At 62.3% G+C, this 22951-nt stretch overlaps 3 protein-coding genes across 8 annotated transcripts; 2 read left to right on the forward strand and 1 right to left on the reverse strand.

Annotated features, from left to right (window-relative positions):
- The first annotated feature begins 2915 nt into the window (after nt 1–2915).
- Nucleotides 2916–12944, forward strand: CRTAC1 (cartilage acidic protein 1). 5 transcript variants are annotated; one of them, NM_001080211.2, is made up of 15 exons: nt 2916–3106; nt 5898–6094; nt 7340–7536; nt 8286–8416; nt 8952–9108; nt 9549–9683; nt 9928–10073; nt 10215–10351; nt 10924–11006; nt 11114–11214; nt 11290–11458; nt 11539–11684; nt 11785–11827; nt 12085–12228; nt 12425–12944. In NM_001080211.2, the coding sequence occupies exons 1-15, from the start codon at nt 2993–2995 to the stop codon at nt 12535–12537; spliced, it is 2013 nt and encodes a 670-aa protein (NP_001073680.2). In that variant the 5' UTR covers nt 2916–2992; the 3' UTR covers nt 12538–12944. The 5 variants fall into 5 exon arrangements, with proteins under 5 accessions (NP_001073680.2, XP_040558414.1, XP_015144177.2 ...); XM_040702480.2 differs by having other exon boundaries at nt 12617–12944; XM_015288691.4 differs by having other exon boundaries at nt 12646–12944.
- A 274-nt stretch (nt 12945–13218) lies between these two features.
- On the reverse strand, nt 13219–18307 carry GOLGA7B (golgin A7 family member B). Of its 2 annotated transcripts, none has more exons than XM_015288798.4 (5): nt 18190–18307; nt 14924–15049; nt 14463–14615; nt 14270–14371; nt 13219–14169 (listed from the first exon to the last, which is right to left on the reverse strand). In XM_015288798.4, exons 1-5 carry the CDS (start codon nt 18244–18246, stop codon nt 14077–14079), a joined length of 531 nt encoding a protein of 176 aa, XP_015144284.2. In that variant the 5' UTR covers nt 18247–18307; the 3' UTR covers nt 13219–14076. The 2 variants fall into 2 exon arrangements, with proteins under 2 accessions (XP_015144284.2, XP_421706.5); XM_421706.8 differs by lacking the exon at nt 18190–18307 and adding an exon at nt 15602–15782.
- Nucleotides 18308–19941: 1634 nt separating this feature from the next.
- Nucleotides 19942–22039, forward strand: SFRP5 (secreted frizzled related protein 5). The gene is made up of 3 exons (NM_001318447.2): nt 19942–20498; nt 21082–21159; nt 21379–22039. Exons 1-3 carry the CDS (start codon nt 19979–19981, stop codon nt 21717–21719), a joined length of 939 nt encoding a protein of 312 aa, NP_001305376.2. The 5' UTR covers nt 19942–19978; the 3' UTR covers nt 21720–22039.
- The last annotated feature ends 912 nt before the right edge of the window (nt 22040–22951 follow it).

The following is a 22951-nucleotide window of genomic DNA, read 5'->3' on the forward strand; positions in this document are numbered from 1 at the left end:
CAGGCAGCACGGGGCAGAGAGATCGGCAGAGAACAGCAATGCAGCAAAAAGGGCTTTTAGTGATAATTAATAATTAACATTTCTAATGATGTCCCGGCGACAGGAAGAGTCCAAGCGGGGACCTGGGGGCACTGTGCGTGGTGGCAGTAGCAGCTGGGGGCCGTATAGGGACTGGGCTGTGCGGAGCCAGGGGTCAGGTGCTGGGCACTGCCTTCATGCCCTGCCGCTGCCATGGGCATGCATTGATCCTATGACAAGAAGGACTGGAAAACAGTGTACAATGCACCTTCAGGTTGACCTGGCCTCTTTGGTAACACCACTGGGTCTACCAGGCTGGTGGCGGGAAGAAGGGATTGAGCACTCACCCGTGGACCTGCCAGGGCTCCCAGGACTTGGCCATGCTGGGGACAGGAGCAGAGGTGGCTCAAGAGGAGCAGAGCCCAGGGGACCCAGCGGGATGGCAGCAGCTCGTGCTCAGCGCAGCACAGCGCAGGCTGCGAGGGAACAGAGCGCTCACTATAAATACATCTGCAGGGTAAACGCCAGGGAGGAGAAGAGCTATTTCAGCTAAAAGACAACATTAGCACAGGAATGACTGGGGATAAATTAACCATGAATACATTTAGGGTGGAAATTAGACCCTCGGAGCAAGGAGGTCCCAGCACAGCCCCTCCAGAGAAGAAAGCGGTGCCAGGAGCCAGGGTCAGCTTGGTGGCCAAGGGGTCCCACACATCGTGTGCCCTCTTCTAGTGTCAAAAAGGAGTAAGGTGCACGCCCAGCTGCTTCCCAGGCCATGCTGGCTGTGACCAGGCAGAGCAGATGGCTGCAGTGAGAGCAGCATCCAGAGCACTGCATGGTATATGCATGCACACTGCATGCATGTCTGACTGTGCAATGTGCAGGCTGTGTGTGAGCACAGGTGGGTGTGCACAGGCTGCATGCATGTTTGGACAGCGTGCTGGGTGCTCACATATGGGGTTTGTGTGTGTGTGTGTGTTTGCAGAGTGTGCAGACAGGGATGCTGCATGCAAGCTATACTTCACGCATGCATGTGGATGTGTGCTTGCAGCGTGTATGTGCTGTGCACCCGTTGTGCACCTACTGGGCTATGTGCAGGTGTCTTGGCCTTCATGGTGCTCTAGAAAGAGCATCGACAACGCCTGTAAAGCAGCTCAGAGGACAGTGCTGGGAGTCAGCACTGCTCTGCTCACCTGCACCCAGTCTGTGCAGCAGCAGCTGCGATGTGCTGGAAGGCACACGCTGGTGTTCCCTGATCCAGCTGCTCCTGGTCTCATTCCCATCCTGATGGTGATGAGCTGCAGGCAGAGGGGATGCAGGGTGCCAGGGCTGCTGGCTGCAGGGGATTCCAGGAGGCAACCACCCCATGCATAGCGGGACAGCGCTGCCCTGGAGATGTAGGCACCGGTGCAGCGCTCACATTGCGTGCCCGCGCTGCCTGCAGCCCTCGGTGGAGCGCTCCTTCTCCCTTCCCCCAGCAGTGTGTCTCACTGCCGCCTCGCTCTAATTTCCTGTCCATTGTCCCCGTCGCCGCCACCACCGGTCCCCAGCGCAGGGCCGTGCGACGCACAGCCAGTCTCCATGCACCTCCATCATCCGCACGTGTATACCCCAGCAGGGCCGTGCCCACCCTCCGCAGCTCCCAAAAGAGCCTGGGTGCTGCCGTGTCCCCTGTTCACTCCCAGAACCGGTGGGGGCCAGGCATGGCCAGCCCAGCATGGGGAGCAGGAACCCACAGTGGATTCCACGCCCAGTGCTCAGCCGCACTGCAAGAGGGGTCATCGGAAATGGAGTGTACAGGGGTACTTGGTGGTCACGTGGCAGCAGCACTGTGGGAAACAATCACTGGAACCGAGAGCTCTCCAATCCGGCAGAGAGAGGAGAACTGCGAGAAACAGGCAGGAGCTGAAGCCAGACACGTTTGAATGAGAAATAAAGGTTTCAGCAGGGCAGGAGATCAGCCACTCGGCACAGCCCATCACGGCGCGGGCTCCTGCTGCCACCCGGTGCAATGAGGTGACTGCAGCCCCAGGCTTCGTGCCGGGTTCCTATAGACGTGTTCTGCTGGGGTGACCTAACCGGTGCCCTGCCAGCACCATCCCCGTGCCACCACGGCCTCACGGGGAGCCCTGTGCCCAGCCCTGCAGCAGACACTATGGGAAGGCAGGGGACTGCACGCGAGCCCAGCATGCATGCATGCAGCATCCAGTAGCTGCAAGGTTTGGTATGGCAGTGCCTTGTGCAACCAGCCCCCGGGTCCCCAGCAGTGAAGCAAGTGCCCTGCACCCAGGGCCATGCAGGGGATGGCATGGGGATGGTCCTGAGCCCTTCCTCACAGCTTTGGGGGCTGACATCTCTCCATGCCCACAGTTGCATTGCTTTGCTGAGCAAAGCAGCTGGGATGGGGCAGCTCTGTGCATCATTGCAGTCAGTGGGGAGCAAATCCTGCTGTGTTCCGGTTGAAAATCACTGAGGGGGGAAATGAGCGTGGGGGAAAGTGCCCCCGGGTCGCTGCAAGGCTGTAGCCAGGATTCCAATCCCTACCGCCCAGCTCCAGCTCCTGGGTAGCGCTGCTGGGACCCCATGGTCACAAAGCTTTTGGGGACGGCCTGGCAGTGCGGGACAGTGCGGGACACGGTGGGACAGAACGACCCAGCGCCCCGTGAAGGTTACGAGCCACTCTCCCGCCACATGCCTCAGCGGGTCCCCCCATCATATTTTGGCTCCGTATCACCCGGCGCTGCCCGGCCGTGCTTCCACTGCAATTTCGGGCAGTAAATCAGCTGCGCACAGCCCCACCTCCCCGCTCTCCATTGGCAGCGGCACCCCTCGCCCCGCTCATTGGCGCTGCCGCGGCCGCCCAGCGCTACATAAACCCCGCACGGGCGGCCGGAGCCGTCGGGAGTCGGGCGGCGCGGAACCGGGAGGCGGGCGGCGGGCGGCGGGCGGCAAGCGGCGAGGCGGGCGCTGCGGGATGCGCTCCCCCCGCTACCGCCGCCGCGGGGGCACCGGGCAACCCCCCGCGCCCGTGAGTAGGGAGAGGGCCCCGCGCCTCCGCCCCGCCGCCAACTTTGCCGGGGAGTCGGGGGTGGGTGCGGGAAGTTGGGAAGTGGGGAGGGGCGGGAAGGGGGCGGCGGAGTTGGGGATGGGATGGGGGGGGGGGGGGGGGGGATAGAGGTGCTGCCTGGGAGTGGGAGTTTGGAGGGGGGCTGGAAGTAGGGGAGCACTCACGGGGATGTTGGGGTGGTGATGAGCAACGGGGGGGGAAGGGGCAGCTCTTCTCTTTGGGGACGTCCCCATTTGGTCAGTGTGGGGCTGGAGGGGTCTCTCTGCCCCTCCACCTGTGCAGGAAGGGGCTGGCTGCGAGGCGCCGCGGCTGAGCCCCCCCAAGGACCCGATGTCCCTTCGGACTGAGCTTGGAGATAAGGTGACTGCTTGTCTCCATACTGCATGAGCTGCTGCTGGCTGAGCCCCAGCGTGCCGGGTCCGGTGCTGAGCTGTCCTGCATGGGAGGGAACAGGGACCATCTCTGCATGGGAGCTGCAGGCAGGAAGCCTGTTGGGAGCATCTATGGTGGGATGCACACAGGGACCAGGGCCTGTGTGAAGGGTGTGAGGTGCACAGCGTTGAGCCCACAGCAGTGGGACCAGGGCTTGTGGCTTTGGCCAGAGCAGAGGCATTGCAGGGTCAGGGCTGCTTGGGGCTCTGGCATTCCTGGGACACCACAGCCCCTCTGGGACAGAGGAGGCTGAGTGCAGGATGCCTCTACCCTGGCAGGTATGGCTGTGGTGGCCTGGGAGTGACAGGAAGGGGGATATGGTGTCACTGGGACACATGCAGCGTGATGTCATGTGGTGCTGTGACGTTACCGTGCTGTCACTGCTCTGAGGTGGCTTTAGGGTGTGGTGGGGTTTCTGCTGCACAATGTCACACGATGTTATGGCGGCGCTGGTCTGGGATGGGATGTGGCCCAGGATGGGATGTTGCCGCAGTGGTGACGCATGATGCTGGGGACAAACATCATGGCGGCAGCGATGTCACGGGGACGGGGCGGCTGTGTAAATGGCCAACTCCCATCTCCCTGTGATGTGTGCTGGGGACCACAGCTATGTACGTGAGGAGCCCTGGGGCAGCATCTCCCTACCTGCAGTAACAGGTCTGTGGGGTGTGACCTTCCCAGGTTCGTGCACCCTGGCGTTGCCCTCACCCCATCCTGTTCTCCCCTCAGGGTACTTCTGGCAGCAGCCTTGCATGGAGATGGCAGTGCCAGGCAGCAGCTGATGCGCCAGCACTGTGTTCCTTCATTGCCCAGTTGTGCCCTGCTTGGGCACCCATGGCATCCCTGCCTTGTTCCCATCCTCCCTCTGTCTCTTCTTACCACCTCAGCTCTATGCCACCAGGCTTAGCCATGCTGAGCAGGAGCCCCAGTGTGACTGCAGCACCTGGACTGACCTTGCCACTGGATGCTAAGACACGAGCTGGGATGTGGCTCTTCTGGGACAGGAGAGGGCTGAGCTCTGCCATAGCCATACATGCAAGACCCTGTCACCTTAAACATCCTTGTGCTGTGCTGGAAGCCACAGGGCCTCTTGCATCCAGCACATTGAGCCTGGAGCTCCCTCCCTTTTCCCAAAACAGCCTGGCTCTGGGCCGGGCAGCCCCCACCATGGCACCCAGAACCGGATCTGTGGGGAAGAGCCCTTTGTTTCCAATCAGGAACATTGTTTCCTCCTGGAAAAGCTTCATCCAGCTTGGAGGGATTCCGGCTGCAGCTGGATGGAGTGGGGGTGTGCCTGGGGAATGGGCCAAGCTGCAGAGAGTGGGAGCTGGAAGGGAAACTGTCCCCATGCCATCAATGGGGCTATTCCACAGAGGGGCACCAGGCAAGGGAATGCTGCACCATGCTGGCTGGGGACAGAGATAGGGGCTGGGGAATCAGAGGGCAACACTGTGCTCATGCCTCTGTGCATGGGCAGCTGCCCTGTGCCTTGTCCCCACGCTTCCCAGATAAACCTTGGGGTGTTAAGATCCTTGGGGCCTTCTCCCTCCCCAGGAAGGCAGCAGCAGGCTGGTAGTGACAGTCTACCGAGATCCAAGAACTGGGCATCTTCCCCTCTCCAAGCTAGCCACACAGGGCCCATGGCATGAGAACAGGCTGACAGTGAGACTAGTCACCTTTCCCCACTGCTGGTCTTTTGGGGGATGCTCCTAAAGAATTTGGAATAGCTCTGTCATGGCCACACAGAGCAGTGTCCCTTGCTGGGCATCCCAGCCTTTCCTCCAGACTGTGGGAGCAGGGATGGCTGCTCTTGCTTGCAGCCGGAGCACTGGCACACAGGGCCTTGCTCACAGCTGGTGCCATGCAGCTTGCTGCTGCTGCTGGGCTTTTCTCTTCTGGAGAGGACTGCCCAGCCCACAGTGAGTGCAGCTGTCCTGAGTGCCACCTCACTTGTCACCCACGCTAAAGCCGGGTCAGAGCCAGCTCCAAAGCACCGCAGCCTTGCCAGCAGTGCTGGCAGCCACAGTCCTCCGCAGTCCAGGTTAATTGAGCCTCTCCTCCCAGTCTCCCGTCACCTTCCCAGGGCTGCAGCCCTGTGCAGACAACCCGTCCGCCCTCCCATCCAGCTGGGCAGGTACTCCCCCCACAGAGTCCCCAGGAGAAACAGCAATGGCAGGATGGGGAAACTAAGGCATGCTGGAGCTGCACGGCAGTGCCTGAAGTCTCGTGCCTGGAGAATTGAAGGGTTGTGGGGTACTGTGTGGGGTGGGTGGTAAGTGGTGGAGGAAGAACAGCTCGTGAGGGGATGATGCTCGGGCTCCGTGGAGTGGGGTCTTGGTGGTGCAGACAGCAGAGCTGAGGGGCTGCAGGTCTGTCCCAGGTGCCCAGGATGCTGGTGCTGTGCCTGCTGTCTCTGGCCTGGCTCAGTGAGGGCTCCCAGCGCAGTGAGCCCATGTTCACCGCCGTCACCCACCGACTGCTCCCGCCTGACTATGACAGCAACCCAACACAGCTCAACTATGGCGTGGCTGTCACCGACCTGGATGCTGACGGCAACTTCGAGATTGTGGTGGCAGGGTGAGTAGGGACGGCCCTGGGGACAGTAATACATGGTGGCCCTGCAGTGCCAGGAGCTCCTCGCAGCCCTGTGTCCCAGGGCTGGCAGCCTTTCCAAACTCACTGTTTTCTCCAGAAAGCACACGTGGTGCCCAGCTGAACTCCCAGCTGCAGGCAGTTGGTCCCACTGCTCTGCTGGGGCACATCACTAATGTTCCCATCCCTCCATCTAGGAGGAGGTGTGCAGTGGCAATGCCAGCATGCCACCTGCAAGGGGACGCTACTCTGGGTCTGGGTCCCCTTGCTGTGGGATGCTGGCAGCTGCCCGGCGGCTGGGTCCCACCCCTCAGCACAGAGGCAGCTCAAGCCTGAGCCGGCTCGGCTCCGCTGACAGGACTCAGTGCTCTCCGGAGATTCACTTAATTGGCTGGAGGTTTTTTATAGCCCTGTATGGGTGTGATGGCTCGGAAGGGCTGGCAGGAGCCAGCGATGCAGGAGCCGTGTGCTGCGCTGCCCCAGCACCCGAGCAGGGCTGGACACGGAGCAGCTGCTGCTGGCAGGTCCTGCCCTGGCTGGGGACAACAGAGACAGTGGCACGGGCTCCTGGCATGGCTGTGAGCCAGTGGCATAGCATGCTCATCCATGAGGGAGGCTTGCATGTGTCCTCACCTGGAAGGGAGTATCTCACCCTGTGAGCTCAGCATGGGCTGGCATCGTGCTTGATGTATGGGGCGTGGATGTGGGGTGTCTGCCCAAAAGTGCAGCAAGCCTGAGCAGCCAGGGGTACCCAGCGGGGCCCGGGTCACTGCGCTCAGCAGGACTGAGCCAAGCAGCCAGGAGTGGTTTTGTAAGCAGCACGGTGCCCATTGTGTAACTTGTTTACCGGTGCATGGGGCAGGAACAGGCGGGGAGGCTGTGGGGCACAGTGTGCTGAGCGGATTTGCCTTGCATGCTGCCTTCCCTGCCCTGGAAAAGGGTTGCAAGCAGGGAACCTGCCCCATCCTGCCCTGATGCTACCCGGGGTGCCCAGGCTGGGCTGATGTGCGATGCCAGGCTGAGCCCTCCCTGTGACAGCCAGCCCCACAGCTGGGGGCAGAGGGAGGCAGAAGATCCTTGGCCACCATACCATGCATGTCTTTGCTGTGCCCCTCAAGCTGCTGGTGCCCAGGTCCTGCTTGGTGCAGTGCACGGCCGCCTGCATGAGGGGATGGGGCAGGGGCTGTCATGCCATTCCTAACTCCAGGATCCACGTGTTTGTGCCTACAGATACAACGGCCCCAACCTGGTGCTCAAATATGACAAGGCGCGGGGCCGGCTGGTCAACGTGGCAGAGGACGAGCGCAGCTCCCCTTACTATGCGCTGCGGGACCGGCCGGGCAATGCCATCGGCGTGACAGCGTGTGACATCGACGGGGATGGCCGTGAGGAAATCTACTTCCTCAACACCAACAACGCCTTCTCCGGTGAGCTCCAGGCACGGGGGGGGCCCTGGCACGGCTGCCCGCGACCTTCGGCGCGTGAGGGATGTGTGCGGGCTGGAGTTAATTTCCCAGTTGAGTGGCTCCATTGATTGATGGCAGCGCAGGCGGGACGCTGAGCCCAGCCAGATGCTGAGTCAGCACTACCAGCCGCCCTCCCCATGGCACCCCGAGGGGGATGGCGGTGTCCCATCACCATTGGGACTGCCGTGCCACCGGGATGTGCGCATACCCACGCGTGCTGACCCCCATGATGCCCCCCCCTGAACTTTGTACTAAGCCATAGTCTCATCCTGCGCTGCCACAGCTCCTGGGCACACGAGCCTTGGGGAGGGGACACCTGTGCCCCAAGGCATCTCCAAAGCTCCCCATATCCCTGCTCCATCCCAGCTCTGCCCGGTCCCGCTGCTGCAGGTGTGTTTTCATTCCTCACTTACCAGGGCTGGCAGTGACTGTCTGTGTGCCCATCCCTAAATCAGGCGATGGCACTATCACAGCAGCACAGCTCGCCGCCTGTGCCTGGCACTGTGCTGATTTTTGCCTCCACAGGCTGCTCCCCATTGGGACACATTTTAACTTAATGAGTTGATTCTTCCATGTGTCTCCCGGTGGCACTTGCGGGTTATGGGAACTCTGCTGGTGGCAACTGCTGGGGGGGCAGGGCAAGGGTCATGTCCCATTGGGTCGAGCATGGGGGGAAGATGGTTGTGGCAGCCCCTGACCACATCCCATAGGCATGGCCACCTACACGGATAAGCTCTTCAAGCTCCGCAACGGGCGCTGGGAGGACCTGCTGAGCGACGAAGTGAACCGTGACGTGGCCAGCCGCTTCGCCGGGCGCTCCGTCGCCTGCGTGGACCGCACGGTGAGTGGGCAAGGTGTGGGGCAGCCCCTCACCCAGACACCGGCCACGTCCCACTCCACTGGGGCTGGGGGTGCCCCCAGCAGGCGGTTGGCGGCTGTCAGGGCTCACGGCCCCCCCCGGCCATCAGGGCTCCGGGCATCCGTCCACACGGTTGCCGCTGGCTGATAAACGCGCCTGTCGAGGTGATTTATGTCCCTGTCACCTGCTCTTTCTTCTTCCTCCTCCCCCAGCAGTTTGTTTCCCAATGATTATCGCTAAATCAGGGCCCAGCTGCTGCACGGGACAAGGGGGGCGGTGGGGATGGGGGGGCACCTGTCACAGCAGGGAGCGTGGCATGAACCGAGCGCCAGCACTGAGCTTGGGGACGGTGGAGGTGATGGGACACATCCCAGTGGGGCGGCACGGCCGTCCCCAGCGCAGGGTGCTCTTGGCTATAGGCACTAGGGAACCCAACAGTGGGGAGGATGGAGGCCAAACCCAACCCCACGGGCTGAGGTGGAGGCACAGGGAGCTGAGGCGGTGCTGCTGGCCGCAGGGCTCGGGCAGGTACTCCATCTACATCGCCAACTACGCCAGCGGCAAGGTGGGCCCGCACGCCCTGCTGGAGATGGACGTGGCTGCTAGTGACCCTGCCCGTGGCATCGTAGTGCTGGTGGACGTGGCTGCCCAGGCTGGTGTCAGCAAGTACACAGGTATGGAGAGGACTTGAGCGTCAGTGACCTGTGCCATGACCTACGCAGGTGCCATACATTGCCTGCCTGACTGCCCCACCTAGTGGCCACCCCACTGCGTGTGGCACCCCCCCAGCAGGACCCCGCTGTCACCCTGCTGGTCCCCCGGCAGCATCCTTAGGGCCTGGGGATGCAGGGTGCATGCCAGCCACCATGGGGGACCGCCACGTGCCCCGTCTCCGTGGTGGTAAATTCTTGCTAATTAGGAGTGTTGTCACCATGGCGATGGCAGTGATTAGGTTGGATGTGACACAAGCGGCTGCCAGCCTCAATTAGCTCCTGATGAGAGGGAGTGAAGGAGGAGGGAGGGAGAGGAGGGGGTCTTGGGAGCACTGGAAGTGATGCAGAGACATGCAGCCCTCAGAGCAGGGGACAACCTTACCAATGGCTGCTGTCCCCAGGGGGCCGTGGTGTGGCTGTTGGCCCCATCTTGAGTGACAGTGCTTCTGACATCTTCTGTGGGAATGAGAACAGCCCCAACTTTCTCTTCCACAACCGTGGGGATGGGACATACCGCGACGTGGCAGCTGTGGTGGGTGAGTTGAGGGTGGATGGAGGGGGGTGGGGGGGGGGAGGAAGTGACACCAAATGAGCTGAGCACAGTGCTGGGGGGGACCGTAGGGACTGACAGCCCCATTGACCACAGGAGGGACATCCATGATGCAAGGATGCAGTATGGAGAGGTCCATGTGGGGGCCAGGGGGCCGTGTCCCAGGAGGTGTCCTGGGGAGATGCCCCAGGATCGAGGGTTCCGTCTCCCTGTCCCCTTGCTGCTCGCAGGGCTGGATGACCCCTACCAACACGGGCGTGGAGTGGCATTGGCTGACTTCAACCGCGATGGCCGCGTGGACATCGTCTATGGCAACTGGAATGGGCCGCACCGCCTCTACCTGCAGGCAGGGGTCCCTGGGCGCGTCCGATTTCGGGTGAGGGCTGGGGCTGGGACATCCCCAACCACCAGCTTTGGTGCTAAGCTCCAGTTTGGCTTTGAGCTCTGGTTCCCAGTGGGGATGGGAACCAAGGAGCGGTGTCCTCGCATCACCAGCCCATACCCATCTCTCACACAGGACATCGCCACACCCAAGTTCTCCATGCCATCCCCCGTCCGCACTGTCATCGCTGCCGACTTTGACAATGACCAGGAGCTGGAGGTCTTCTTCAACAACATTGCCTACCGTGGCTCCTCTGCTAACCGCCTGTTCCGGTAGGGCTGGGGTGCCATGCCCCACAACGGGAGCCAAGCAGCCCTCACCGTGCTCCTCTCCATTGGTGCCACGTGCGGAGCCAGCACTCCGACTCTGCTCATCAAGGAGCCATGCCTGAACCCTTCCCTATGTCATTACCAGCCCTGTGGCTGTGCCTGCAGCAGCCCCTGGGGTCCCCATGCTGCTGATCACAGCTGTGTGGAAGCTTGTTCCCTGCTGCAGCTAATTGTGGGGATCAATTCCTCACCACTGCTCTGCGGCACCCCCTCGCCGTGTTGGCATAGCAGGCGGGTGGAAGGCGGCGGTTTGGGGGGGAGCTGGGAGCCCCCAGGGGTTGTGGCAGTGCTTGGAGATGGCGCTGCTGCTCTGCAGCTCAGATCCATGCCCTTGTGACATCCCTGTCATTCCTCCATGGAGCAGGGATGAGATGTGCATGTCCAGTCACAAGCCACCCCACACGGCCCTGTCCCCTCTGGGTGTCACCTCTCTGTCAGGCTGCTCCAAGGTGGAGACCCGCTGGGGGTCATGGCGACACGAGGGCTGGCACTGATACCCTGCCTATGCTCGACAGGCTCATCCGCAGGGAGCACTCAGACCCCATCGTAGAAGAGCTGAACCCGGGGGATGCGCTGGAGCCCGAGGGACGGGGCACTGGTGGGTGCTGCAGGGCAGGGCTGGCCCATGCTGAGGGTGGTGCAGCATCGCCAGGGTGCTGCCATCACCATGAGAGCCAGGCCCGTGACCCGTTGCTGTGCGCACAGGGGGTGCGGTGACAGATTTTGATGGCGATGGAATGCTGGATCTGATCCTATCCCACGGCGAGTCCATGGCACAGCCACTCTCCATCTTCAAGAGCACCCAGGTGAGCAAAGGGGCTCCTCTAGGTGTCTCGGTCCCTGTGTCCCCCCCAGCTCAGCCTCTCTTCCCTCTGCTGCAGGGTGTTGGCAACAACTGGCTGCGGGTCGTGCCACGCACCCGCTTTGGGGCCTTTGCGCGAGGGGCCAAGGTGGTGCTGTTCACACGGCGCAGCGGTGCCCACATGCGCATCATCGATGGTGGCTCAGGGTACCTGTGTGAGATGGAGCCCGTAGCACACTTTGGACTGGGTAAGCCCCGGGGTGGGGGCAAGAGGCTGCTAGCCCCCCAGCCCTCCCCCAGCACCCAGTGACAGGCTGCCTGCCCGCAGGGCGTGATGAAGCCACCAGCCTGGAGGTGACGTGGCCCGACGGCCGCGTCCTGGTGCAAGCGGTGACCAGCAGCGAGACCAACTCCGTCCTGGAGGTCCCCTATCCCCGAGACACAGAGAAGCCACCAGCGCCCACCCTGCTGGAGGTGAGGGCCCACGGGGAGTGGTTAGGGGACAGGAATGGGGGGCTGAGCTCTGCTGCCTTGGGGCTGCCCCATCCCAGTGTCTGCTTCTCCCCAAACGCAGTGCGGGCAGGGATTCTCCCAGCACGAGAACGGACGCTGCGTAGGTGAGTGCAGACACAGGCATGGCTGAAACCCAGAATATGGCTGTTGGGCATGTGCTCTGGGAGCCTGGGCTCTGGAGGGGGCGGGGGCTGCATGGCTGACACAAGTGACGCTGCAGAAGTGGGGCCATTGTAGTGCTCAGCTGTGGCAGTGCACCGCTTGTGCATGGCCACATCCACGCTTCCGCACAGAACAAGCCGGGGCACACCACTGGCAGTTCCCAGCCTGGCCACATCACACCCGTCCCCTCTGCCCACAGACACCAACGAGTGTGCTGAGTTCCCCTTTGTCTGCCCCCGGGAGAAGCCCATCTGCATCAACACCTATGGCGGGTACCGCTGCCGCAGCAACAAGCGCTGCGCCCGTGGCTTCGAGCCCAATGAGGATGGCACAGCATGTGTGGGTGAGTGATGGTGGGGATACACTGGAGCAGCACCTTGGGATGGTGATGTACCCATCCAGGAACAGTCACCCTTGCACCCTCCAGCGGTTGCCTATACCCCAGCCCCACAGCCACCTGCCTCCATTCCTGCTGGTCCACTTGCTGCTGACCACCCAACTCTCTTTCTTTCCCGCTCCTTTTCTTGTTCTCCATGCAGCTCAGGTGGCCTTTTTTGGGGGATACCCCTCCACCGGGAGCTGGCCTTGGGCCCCCCAAGGTGTTCTCCTCTCTCTGGGCTTCGGACTCTGCCTTTGCCTCTATGCACTTTAACCCTGCCTGTAACACCCAAGCAGCCTTGGCGAAGGAGCGGCCAGCCTCTGCCCGTCTCTTTTTCTCTCTCCCCATGTGGAACTGCCCTGGACGGGCAAGGGACCACAGCACCGTCCTCACACTGCAGCCCGGGACTGAAGCCCCAGTGCTCCCCCCACATCTCTGGCTCCGTCGCCTCGATCCCGTGCCATGTGCCTGCTGGTTTGGCCTGAGCCACGTGTGCTTCGCCAGTCCCCTCTTCCCTGGGGGGGGGGTACCCCCAGCAGAGGAGGCTCCCCCCAGCCAAGCAGGGGAAAGTCGTCCCAGTTTGTTTTTTAACTTCTTGACCCTGCTGTTTGGAGTTGGACCCTGCTCAGTCTTCCAGCCCATCTCCTGGAGAACCCTCCCAATAAACTATACACTGTCTATTTGCCGGCTGGGCTGAACTTAGGTTTCCAGAAGGATGGGAGCCACTATTTTGCCCTGGACACCCCCCCGGGCACAGCCCCTGTGCCAGCTGTGCCATGTGAGTAAGCCCATCCCTGTCCCACTTTCTCTGCATGTCCCACAGGGCATGCACTGCACTGTGCCTCCTCCTTATTGTCCTATGCTCATTTTCCATATGGGGCCAGTCCTATGGCACCCATTGCACTGGGGTGCCCAGCCCCACCACAGCCCCAATGCAGGAGGAGGCAGGGCAGCTGGCAGGGCCGAAGCATGAGGTTTATTGAAAGTCTCCATCAGTCTCCATGCAGGGTGCCCCTTGGGGAACACCAGAGCTGGGGTCACTCCCCACCCTCCTGTGGGGCCGGGTCCTCCCTCCATGGCCCTGGTGCTCCCTCCCAGGTACTGGATGTCACAGGGACCCACTTCTTATCTCTTTCCCCCCAGGGGTCCCCTGCCACAGGTTGCGAGTGTGGGTGCTGCAGCCAAGGGTGCTGCATCAGGGCAGCTCTACAGGGCTGGCACCTTTGGGGTCGTGGGCGGGGTGTGAGCAGGAGACACACCCCCTGCAGCCCCCCAGCACCACAGGGGCACTGTATGCTGCAGGGAGGGGGAGGATGCATGCGGGATGTGTGGGCAGGAGGAGCTGTGCCCCCTGCCCGGCACAGGGAGCTGGCTGGGGATGGCACACGGGAGGGCAGGGAGCAGGATGCAGCCAGAACCTTTAGGGCAGCACATGGGGCGAACGCACAGCACCATCATGCAGATGAAGTAATACAGGGGCATGAGGCCATGTCCCCCTGTCTTCAGTGCTGCTGGAGCACTGCAGGGCGAGCTCTTTCACTTGGGGCGAGGGGGGGCTGCGGGAGCCCTTTGGCACTGGTTTGGTTCAGTGGGAAGCACCTGGGACACCCCAGCGGCGGTCCCTGCCTGCAGTGGGTCTGGGCAGGGGCAGAGCCACCGCAGGGGGCACATGGCACAGAGGACACATGGCCCCCAGGCTCCCTCCCACTCGCCCTGGGCTCAGAAGCGGGTGCTCTGGTAGTGCAGCCTGCGGATCTCAGAGAGGCGGCTGTCCCGGCAGTACGCGTCCCTGCAGGGACCCCCCCCTGCCAGTCACCGCCCCCCCCCACCGCTGCTGCTGCTGCTGGAGCTGCCGCTGCTGGAGCTGCCGCTGCTGCACCGGTCCTCATAGATGGAGATCTCGATCTGGGTACTGCTAAGGAGCAGCCGTGGGATGCATCAGCCACAGCCCCCCTGCCCGCTGCCGGTGTCCGCCCACCCTCATCCCCCTTATCCCAGAGGATACAACTCTCATGCCACGCTCCAGAGGGTCGGTGAGCAGCAGCCCCCGTGGTGCATAGACCTTCTCATTCTGCTCCTGGATGTACTTGGAGATCTTCTTCAGGACCTGTGAGTGCAAGGGGGGCACTGAGCACCCTCCGGCCCTGGTGCCCTCCCCAGCCCCCCCACTTCCCGTGCCCTCCACAGGGCATCGGCACCTTCTCGTAGTGCGTCTCCATGCAGAGGAAGATGAAGTAGGCAGTGGCACAGGCCAGGCACCCCTCCAGGTATGAGCTGCCCCCGATCTTCTCTGCTTCAGCATAGAACCCATTGAGAGTTTTCACGGTCTCCTCGAACAGCTGACGCTCAATCTGGGGCAGAAGCTGCCATGAAGAGACGCCTGGCCAGCAGCTATCCCCATCCCTGGGATACCCTGGGGACCACCCAATCCTCTCCTCCTTCTCAGCTGCTCCCTGCCCACTGCCCACCTACACCAAGAGCTCTGTGCCTTCACCAGAGCCCCCAGTCCCCAGGAGAGATGGTACATACTCTGCCCAGGGCGGCAATCCAGTGCTGGCTCAGGGCCACATAGTCCCCCATGCCCTCTTCCTTTTGTTTAGGGAAATGCCATAGGACTCTGAATATAGGGCACCCCCACGCACGCTGCCAGGCATCCTACCCGGCTCTCCAGCTCCGGGGGGAACTTAGTCTGGAACTGGCACGTGGTCCCATCACTGTAGTCCCGCTGCACAAAGACCTTGGTGGCCAGGGACGCGCTGCGCCTCAGCTCCTGCAGGCTGTGTACCTGGGGGGGGGCAGTGGGGTGAGCTGGGGGGATTCAGTCTGGGGGTGGTGGGGTAAGAAGGTCCCCACATGTCCTACTGTGGGGCTATGAAAAGTGGTACCATTCCCACAGACCCTAGCATGGCCATTTGTCCACAGTGGGACAAGGCCTGATGGTGGCACAGGGATGGTCCTCGGTCCTCAGCAGGATGATGCCGGCAGGAGAAGGGGAGCAAGGAACTGCTGCTGTGGGGCTGCAGCAGCTGTGCAGCAGGAAGGGCTGGGATGGCATAACCCTGGCACCCTGCGAGGCGCTGGGACCCACTCCAGCCTCCAGGTGTTGGATCAGAGCAGGGATGGAGAGGAGGATGAAGGGGACAAAGGGAGGGAGTCAGACCCCTCATACCGCAGCCCCACACGGACCTCTCCATCAAGGACACCCCACCCCAACCCCAACCGTACACCCCTCCAGCCCCACCGCAGGCACCGCGGATGCACAAGGACCCTTCCGTGAGTGCCGACCCCGCAGGGCTCCAGCCCCACCCCGCACAGCCCCGGGCACCCGCGCACCCACCTCCGTGGCCATGACGCTCCGTGCGCCCCGGGCCGGGCCGTGCTGCGCTGGGTCGGGCCGCGCGGGTGAACGGGAGCCGGCGGCGGGGCCGGGCCGTGCCGAACCGAGCCGGGCAGAACCGAGCGGGCGGCACCGGCGCTGTCCGCGGTGCTGCTGAGCCGCGCGGCGGAGGCGGAGGCGGGCCCGGCCGCAACTTGTGCGCAGCCGCCCGGCCCCGGGGATGGGCGCCCGCTGCTGCCTGCACCGAGCCCGGGGGGAGCCGGACCGATCGGGGGCGGCTGTGGGGGTGGCTGGGAAGTGGCTCCCCGGGGAGTGCTGCGGCGTGGAGGGCGCGGGGGTAACGGGGGGCTGCATGCCGTGGGAAGGACACGGGGGTACTGGGGGGGCTGGGCGTGGGGCTGGCAGCCCGCCCTGCCCGGGTAGGTGGCTGAGTGCTTCTCGTGCAGAATTTGCAGCTGCAGAGCGGGTGCTGCGAGCACAGCGCAGGCAGACATCAGAGAGGAGCGCTAACAGATTCCCTGTTATCTCTGCCCATTGACAGCTCAATTAGAGGCAGAGAAATGGCAAACGGGGAGAAAACAGACGTTCTCCCTAGAGGAAGAGGGCACAGCAGGGGAGGGGGTGATGTGTGGTGGCACAGGGCCCGTGCAGGGTGGAAGGGCAACAAGCCCTTCCTCTGCACCTGCAGAGACACCGGCAAAAAAAGCAACAAGCGGTGGGTGCAGAGCCTCAGCAATGTGCACACACACGTCTGGGGATGCACAGATCTGCATCTGGGGTTGCGCATATCCACAGCTGGGGATACGTGCATCCCTGCAGGCATACGTGCATACCCAGGTGTGTCCCAGGATGCCCCCACACCCATGTCCCTTTCCCACACTGCATGTCACACTGCGTCACCGCTCATCTCCTGCCTGGCAGTGGCCGTGCCAGTTGCCATGGCAATGTCTCGCCTGTGGAGAGATGAGGTTCACTCTCCCAAGCAGTGGAGAGGGGCCGAGAGCGGCTGTGGGGGACACAACTGTCCCTGACACCCCCACATGCATCCCCTGGGCTGTGCCCGCCTGTGTTCCCCCCCTGGGAGCTGGGCTGGGTGGTAAGGGACCACAGCTGGTGGCTGTACCCTGGAGCTGTGACACTGGGCGTCCCCTTGGGCCTCAGTTCTGAGCCTTTCTTGTGGGCTCCCACAGTGCTCCCCACCCCCACAAAGCCCCTGGCCCCACTGCTCTGCCCCCAGCCCCCCCAGGCCCTGCCAGACCCCCTGCCAGACTCCCCATCATGGGCTTCCCAGCTGTAACCAGATGGCTCTTCTCCATCTGCTGAGCCTGGGGGGCTATTTTTAGGTTCCCTGGCAGCAGAAGCACTGCTCACATGGCTGTGGCAGGAGCTGCCTTTATTCTCATTATTCCCTACACCTGAGTCGTCCCACAGACATGCCCCAGTCCCACTACCCTAATGCTGCTCCATCTCCAATAGGAGCAAGAAACCCTCGCTCCAGGGTCAGCCCCACGCAGTCCATGTTTGTCACTCCCTTAGCAACCCTGTCCCAGCGTGGGTCCAGCCCTCACGCAGCAGGAGGGGACCTGTGCCCCCTCCTCATAGGGACTGTCAGCAGCTCTGCTTCAAAGGGAGCACGGCAGTGCCAGCCCTGGCAGCTGCTTCACACAGTGCTGGGGGGGCTTTAATTAATGGCGGGGGGAGAATGAGCTCACTGCCCCATTGAGGACAATGGTGACATTTGGGACGTGGTGGGGAAGAGCTGATAACCTTTCCTGGGAGACAGCAGGTGTGCGTGTGTCAGCATGAGAGGACATTTCCCACACCAACTCTGGGCACCCCAGCACTGCCTCTGCCCCATGGGCATCACAGGCCATGGGACACTGCCCCAAATTGCCCACAGCCTGAGGTGAGCGCACTGCCATCCTCATAGAACTGCTTGATGGCGTGTGGGGAACAGCACTGCCAAGAGGTCCCCATGTCCCCATGCATGATGCCGTCCTCACACAGAGAAGTCCCCATATGGGCCGTGCCCTATCCCTGCACTGCATGGGGCTGGGGGCAGGCGGGCAGCACACAGTGGCTCTGTGTGTTCACAGGATTTATGAGCCAGGGCAGAGTTGCCGAGGGACTGGGAGGAAGCCAGGGTGGCTGCGGCCCCACAGCTGTGCCCGGAGCACTGCCAGCTGCATTCCTGGGGCTGCGAGACAAGTGGGAGTGTGTGTGGCTGCAGGGCAAGTGCGTGGTCACCATTGCCTTCTGCCCGCCCTGGAGGTCTGCAATCCCAGTGGCTTGGCCCCATCGTGCCCCCCTCCTGCCTTCTCCTTCCTCCTGCACCTCACTGTGGTGCAAACTGGGTGCAAGGAATATACGGGCACTGCTGTTGGAAGTGCCAAGAATAGGGTCTGGGAGACTGGGCACCACAGCACTGTGCCCGTGCTCCACTTCCACAGCAGCAGGATTTCCCCTCCTGCAGCAGAGCCGGAGCCTTGCACCAATGTTAGCCCTTGTGCCTTACAGCCCCTTGCACAGCCCCTGCCATTGTTTCTATGGGAAAGTGCAGCAGCCCCCCGCAGGGCACGTCCCCTTACCGTGTCCCCAGGGCTGGCCATCCCCGAGGTCTCCACTGCAGAGGGGGCAGCCCCCATGGTCCCAGTCCTGGTCTCAGTGCCGTGAAGTGTGACACAGGCGGTGGCAGGGCTGGTGGCTGGGCCGCATAGAGTGACAGGCACAAGTGTCTGTCCTCCAGCCCACTGCGTGGGTGCTGGATGGGGACATAGGAACAAGTGCAAGAGGAGTGCAGAAGGGACCCCCCAGGGCAGAGACACAGCCCCAGGACACCTGGCAGGAGAAGGACGCATGTACTGCTGCCCCCAGCCCTGCTGCCAGGAAGTGACTCAGTGGCTCTAATGAAGATAGCGTGACAGATAGGGGCCCAGCAGCTGGCAGGGAGCCCCTCACTCCCTTGACCCTACCCGCCAGGGCTCAGGGTGAGGCATACTCAGCATCACACCTGGGGACCTTATGAGTATCCCGCAGGGTCCCTCTGCCCCCACCACCCCATCCCTGTCCCTAGAGCTCCCACTCCTTGGCCCCTTCCCAGCATAAGCCCATTGCAATTAGCTGAGCTGCCCTGCCCCAGCTCATCCATCATGGGTTAGCTATTTTCTATCAGCATTTTTCTCCAGGCAATTTCACTGCTCCTCTGACAGCCCAATGCCTCCCTCCTGCTACCGGGCAGTCCTGATAACGGGTGGCTCTATCTTATCGTGCTCCCCGGCAGTTATACATTAGCAGTGCCATCCCTGGGGCTTGGCCCAGGAGAGGTGAGATCAGATCCTGGGACAGCACTGAGCATCCCTGAGCACTGAGCATCTCTGGGCACCAAGTGTCCCTGAGCTCTGAGCATCCTTTGGCACCGTGCATCCTTGGGCACCACACATCCAGTGCACGGGCAGGACAATCAGGCTTCAGGCATGAGCTTGGTGTGTGAGGTTTTTGCACAGCCCCATGGCAGATGGCTCCTGATGGGTCTGGGGAGGTGGTCCCTGCCCCCTGCCCAGGGCAAAGGGCAGCTGCTATCACAGCCCACACCAGGCTGTTTGCTCTGTCGCCCATTAACTGAGCCACCTTATCCAGCAGGCAGGAGCTGGGGGCAGCATGTGTGTGCTGACCAGGTCGGGACATCGATCGCCGCAGTGGGAGGGGGTACTCCAGATAACCCCTGCAGACAAATGGGTTTCTAATGGGGTCTTCATCCGGACACCCCTGGCCTGTCTCCAAGGGGAAGAGGGAATGTGGACTGGGCAGGTCTCAAGAAGGCTCTGGTTCTTCCCACGCCCCAGGCACCAGGGAAAGGGCCTGAATGTCCCCTCCCAGCTCTCTCAGTCCATCTCAGTGGTGAGCAACTAGTTGGGGTGCCCTAGGACGATGCAGGGCGACACAAAACCCAGCTCTGAGGCAAGAGACAGAGCAGGGACTGCAGGTGGCACTGGGCACAAGTGTACCATGCAGCCTCGGGGCTATCCTCACACCCATACTCTTAAGGGGGGCACAGTGGGTAGGAGCCAGCATCTCCTGTCCCCCAGGCAGGATGGGAGTGTTGGTGGGTAGTGAGATGCACCGTCCCTTCCCAAGTGCACGGCACCAGAGGGATGCAGAGCACCCCCGTGCACCCACCCTGCAGTGCGAGGGAGGGAGGGAGGGCGGGAGCACAGCGGGCGGCCTGGCGTGGGGCCGGGGGGGCCATGCTGAGGGGGGGGGGGCAGCAGCCAGAGCAGATTGGCTGCCGGTGATGCCTGCGGGCTCCTTTGAAAGGGCAGCGTGGGAGGTGCCGGAGGAGCAGGCAGCGGCCGTGCGTCCCACTCGGCAGGCACGGCGATGCCGCGGGCGAGCGGCCCCACGGGCACGGTGACACTGGCACTGCTGGCACTGGCATTGGCACCAGGCGAAGGGCAGCACTACGACTACTATGGCTGGCAGCCGGAGAGCGTGCCCCGCGGGCGCTTCTACGGGCGGGAGCCGCAGTGTGTCGACATCCCGGCAGACATGCAGCTGTGCCACGATGTGGGCTACAAGCGCATGCGGCTGCCCAACCTGCTGGAGCACGAGTCCATGGCTGAGGCCAAGCAGCAGGCCAGCAGCTGGGTGCCGCTGCTCGCCAAGCAGTGCCACGCCGACACGCAGCTCTTCCTCTGCTCTCTTTTCGCCCCTGTCTGCCTCGACCGCCCCATCTACCCATGCCGCTCGCTCTGCGAGGTGGTGCGCGATGCCTGCGCGCCCGTCATGGAGTCCTACGGCTTCCCCTGGCCCGAGATGCTGCACTGTGGCAAGTTCCCTTCCGACCACGACCTCTGCATCGCCGTGCAGTTTGGGAACAACCAGGCCACCCCGCCACCGGGTAAGTGGGACAAGCACCGCGATGGGATGGGGTAGCGCACGCATCCCCGTGCAGCCTGGGGCAACTCCCATCCCTCCTCCTACGGCCCCGGGCACCCAGCTGCATGCACAGAGCTGCCCCAGGGCAAGGTGAGCAGGTCGGCAGTGGGATGGGTGCTGGGGGTGAATGTGGGACCGTCGGATTGTCACAGGGCCGTCCCCTTCCTCTCACTATGTACCATCACAGCCAAGAGCATTCAGCCCTGAGCACTGCACCTGTGCCGTCCCCGCACCCCTGCAGGTCCCCTCGGGCTGGGGAAGGGATGTCATCCAAAGGCAGCCTTGAGTCAGGATCAGGTTGTGTCACCTTTCACCCTGCTGCCGCCCTCAACCCAAAGCATCGGCAGTTAGGCAGGGCCCCCATTTCCCATCCCTCTTGGGAAGTGGCTGCCGGAACTCCTAAACATTAGGTGCTGAATGTCCCTGCATCACCTGGCACAGCTTCCCAGGGACAGAGGGGCTGCTCCCATGCCATGTCCCTACCAAGGTGATGCAGGTGACAGCCCCATCAGTGTCTGGTGACAGTGACTGCTCTCACCCTGCAGTGCCCAAGATCTGCACCCAGTGTGAGATGGAGCACAAGGCGGATGGCATGATGCAGCAGATGTGCTCCAGTGATTTCGGTGAGTGCTGCCCTGAACCCCCAGCCTCCCAGCAGCCCCAGCTACCTCCAGAGCAGCCCGGGGAGGTTGGATAAAGGGCTCTGCTATGCAGGGACAGCCCGATAGGACGCTCCCCCTTGGACCCTATGTGCAGGGGATGGGGTGCACCATGAGAGAGGACATCTCGGGGGAACAGGCAGAACGTGTGGGGGGGTCACCGGGTCCATGCTAACTTCACAGTGGTGAAGATGCGCATCAAGGAGGTAATAGAGGAGAATGGGGAGAAGCGCCTGGTGGCTGCCCAGAAGAAGAAGGTGCTGAAGCTGGGTCCCCTCAAGCGCAAGGACACCAAGAAGATGGTGCTGCACATGAGGAACACGGGCTCCTGCCCCTGTCCCCAGCTCGCCAACCTAAGCGGCAGCTTCCTGGTGCTGGGGCGCAAGGTTGGCAGCCGCCTGCTGCTCCTCGCCATCTACCCCTGGCAGAAGCACAACAAGGAGATGAAGTTCGCCGTCAAGTTCATGTTTTCCTACCCCTGTCCCCTATACCATCCCCTGCTCTACGGGGCCGGGCAGCACTAGGGCTCTGTCCCAGGACTCCTGCACTCGCCCTGCTCTGCATCCCCAGTTTTGCACCCAGGCTGTGTTCAAGGAAGCCCTGATCTGCACCCGGGACCCTTGCAGCCTCCTGAGTCCCCTACCTGCCCATAAGACCCCTGCTTGACCTCAGCTGCACCCCAGACCCCGACCCCATGCCTCTGCCCAGCTCCCATACTCCCACCCTCTGTGCCCACAGACCGCCCACCCCAGCTCCTGAAAGCCCTGAGCTGCATGGCCCCAGCTCTCCAGCACCCCACACCCTGGCCTAACCCCACTAGAGTAAATTATTTTGTCTGAGATAAGTGTGCATCCAGCTCTCTGTGGTTCTTGGACTCTAAAACCTTGGGACATCCTGGGGGAAACATGGAAGGAGGGCACAGGGCAGCTCAGCAGTCCCTACTCGATCCCTGCTTCCAGCACCTGAGAAGTAACTGTGGAGGGACAGGGAAAAAGGGAGAAAGAAATCTGAGGGCTGGGGGATGCATGGAGCAACGGTGGCACCAAGAGCAGCAGGGTGCAGAGCTGGCCATTGCACCTCGCAGCCTGGGGTCCCAGGAGTTCCTGCCCTGCAGCATGGGAGTGGGGCAGCCCCAAGTTGGCTTCTAGGGCGGCAGCAGGGTCCACCTCAGCCCTGTTTACCTAGTGTATTTCTGAGTCTGCAGCATTACAGAGCATCCTGGCAGGATATCCAGACACCGGGATATTTACTCAGCACCAGGCGGCCTCACACCACAGCTTCTCAGGGGGGAGGCGAGGGGAATTGAAGCTGTAGGACACCCCATGCCTGCCTTTTCCCCTTGCAACCGCCCCACCAGCATGGCACCAGGCACCTGCCCCATGCAGGAATGAGCCCTGTTCCTGTTGTACCGCAGGGCACGGTCACAGTAGGCACTGACGCTGACAGTGGGATGTGCTCCTGCCCCACAGCCAGCACAGGAGGGGGGCAGCAAGCCCCTGTGACAGCCTGGGGCAGGTGATTCCTGCCCCCTCCCTTCTCCACAGCCAACATGGAAAAAAACTAGGGAAGAAAAATTCAAATATTGGTAGAAGGCATTTTCCAACGAGGCCGCTAAGCAGACTGCCATTGGAATAAACACCATCAATTATACCATTTACTGCACAACTCGAAGTGCACAAATAAAACCCCATCTCCCACAGCCCGTGTTTATCTGTAGCCCTCTGTATTCTGCGTCATTAGCATCTATCTGAGGAGC

This window comes from Gallus gallus, chromosome 6, assembly GCF_016699485.2.
Source record: "Gallus gallus isolate bGalGal1 chromosome 6, bGalGal1.mat.broiler.GRCg7b, whole genome shotgun sequence".
In the NCBI taxonomy this organism is placed as follows: Eukaryota; Metazoa; Chordata; class Aves; order Galliformes; family Phasianidae; genus Gallus; species Gallus gallus.

Excerpts from the sequence above, each read along its gene's own strand:
- SFRP5 (NM_001318447.2), top strand. The coding sequence starts at position 19,979 with ATGCCGCGGGCGAGCGGCCCCACGGGCACGGTGACACTGGCACTGCTG. Across the intron at positions 20,499-21,081 it reads CCAGGCCACCCCGCCACCGG|TGCCCAAGATCTGCACCCAG; the intron begins GTAAGTGGGACA and ends CTCACCCTGCAG. Across the intron at positions 21,160-21,378 it reads GATGTGCTCCAGTGATTTCG|TGGTGAAGATGCGCATCAAG; the intron begins GTGAGTGCTGCC and ends CTAACTTCACAG.
- CRTAC1 (NM_001080211.2), top strand. The coding sequence starts at position 2,993 with ATGCGCTCCCCCCGCTACCGCCGCCGCGGGGGCACCGGGCAACCCCCC. Across the intron at positions 10,074-10,214 it reads CTGGGCGCGTCCGATTTCGG|GACATCGCCACACCCAAGTT; the intron begins GTGAGGGCTGGG and ends TCTCTCACACAG. Across the intron at positions 12,229-12,424 it reads GGATGGCACAGCATGTGTGG|CTCAGGTGGCCTTTTTTGGG; the intron begins GTGAGTGATGGT and ends TTCTCCATGCAG.
- GOLGA7B (XM_015288798.4), bottom strand. The coding sequence starts at position 18,246 with ATGGGGGCTGCCCCCTCTGCAGTGGAGACCTCGGGGATGGCCAGCCCT. Across the intron at positions 15,050-18,189 it reads TGGCCAGCCCTGGGGACACG|GTACACAGCCTGCAGGAGCT; the intron begins GTAAGGGGACGT and ends GCCCCCCCCCAG. Across the intron at positions 14,372-14,462 it reads TGGAGACGCACTACGAGAAG|GTCCTGAAGAAGATCTCCAA; the intron begins GTGCCGATGCCC and ends TTGCACTCACAG.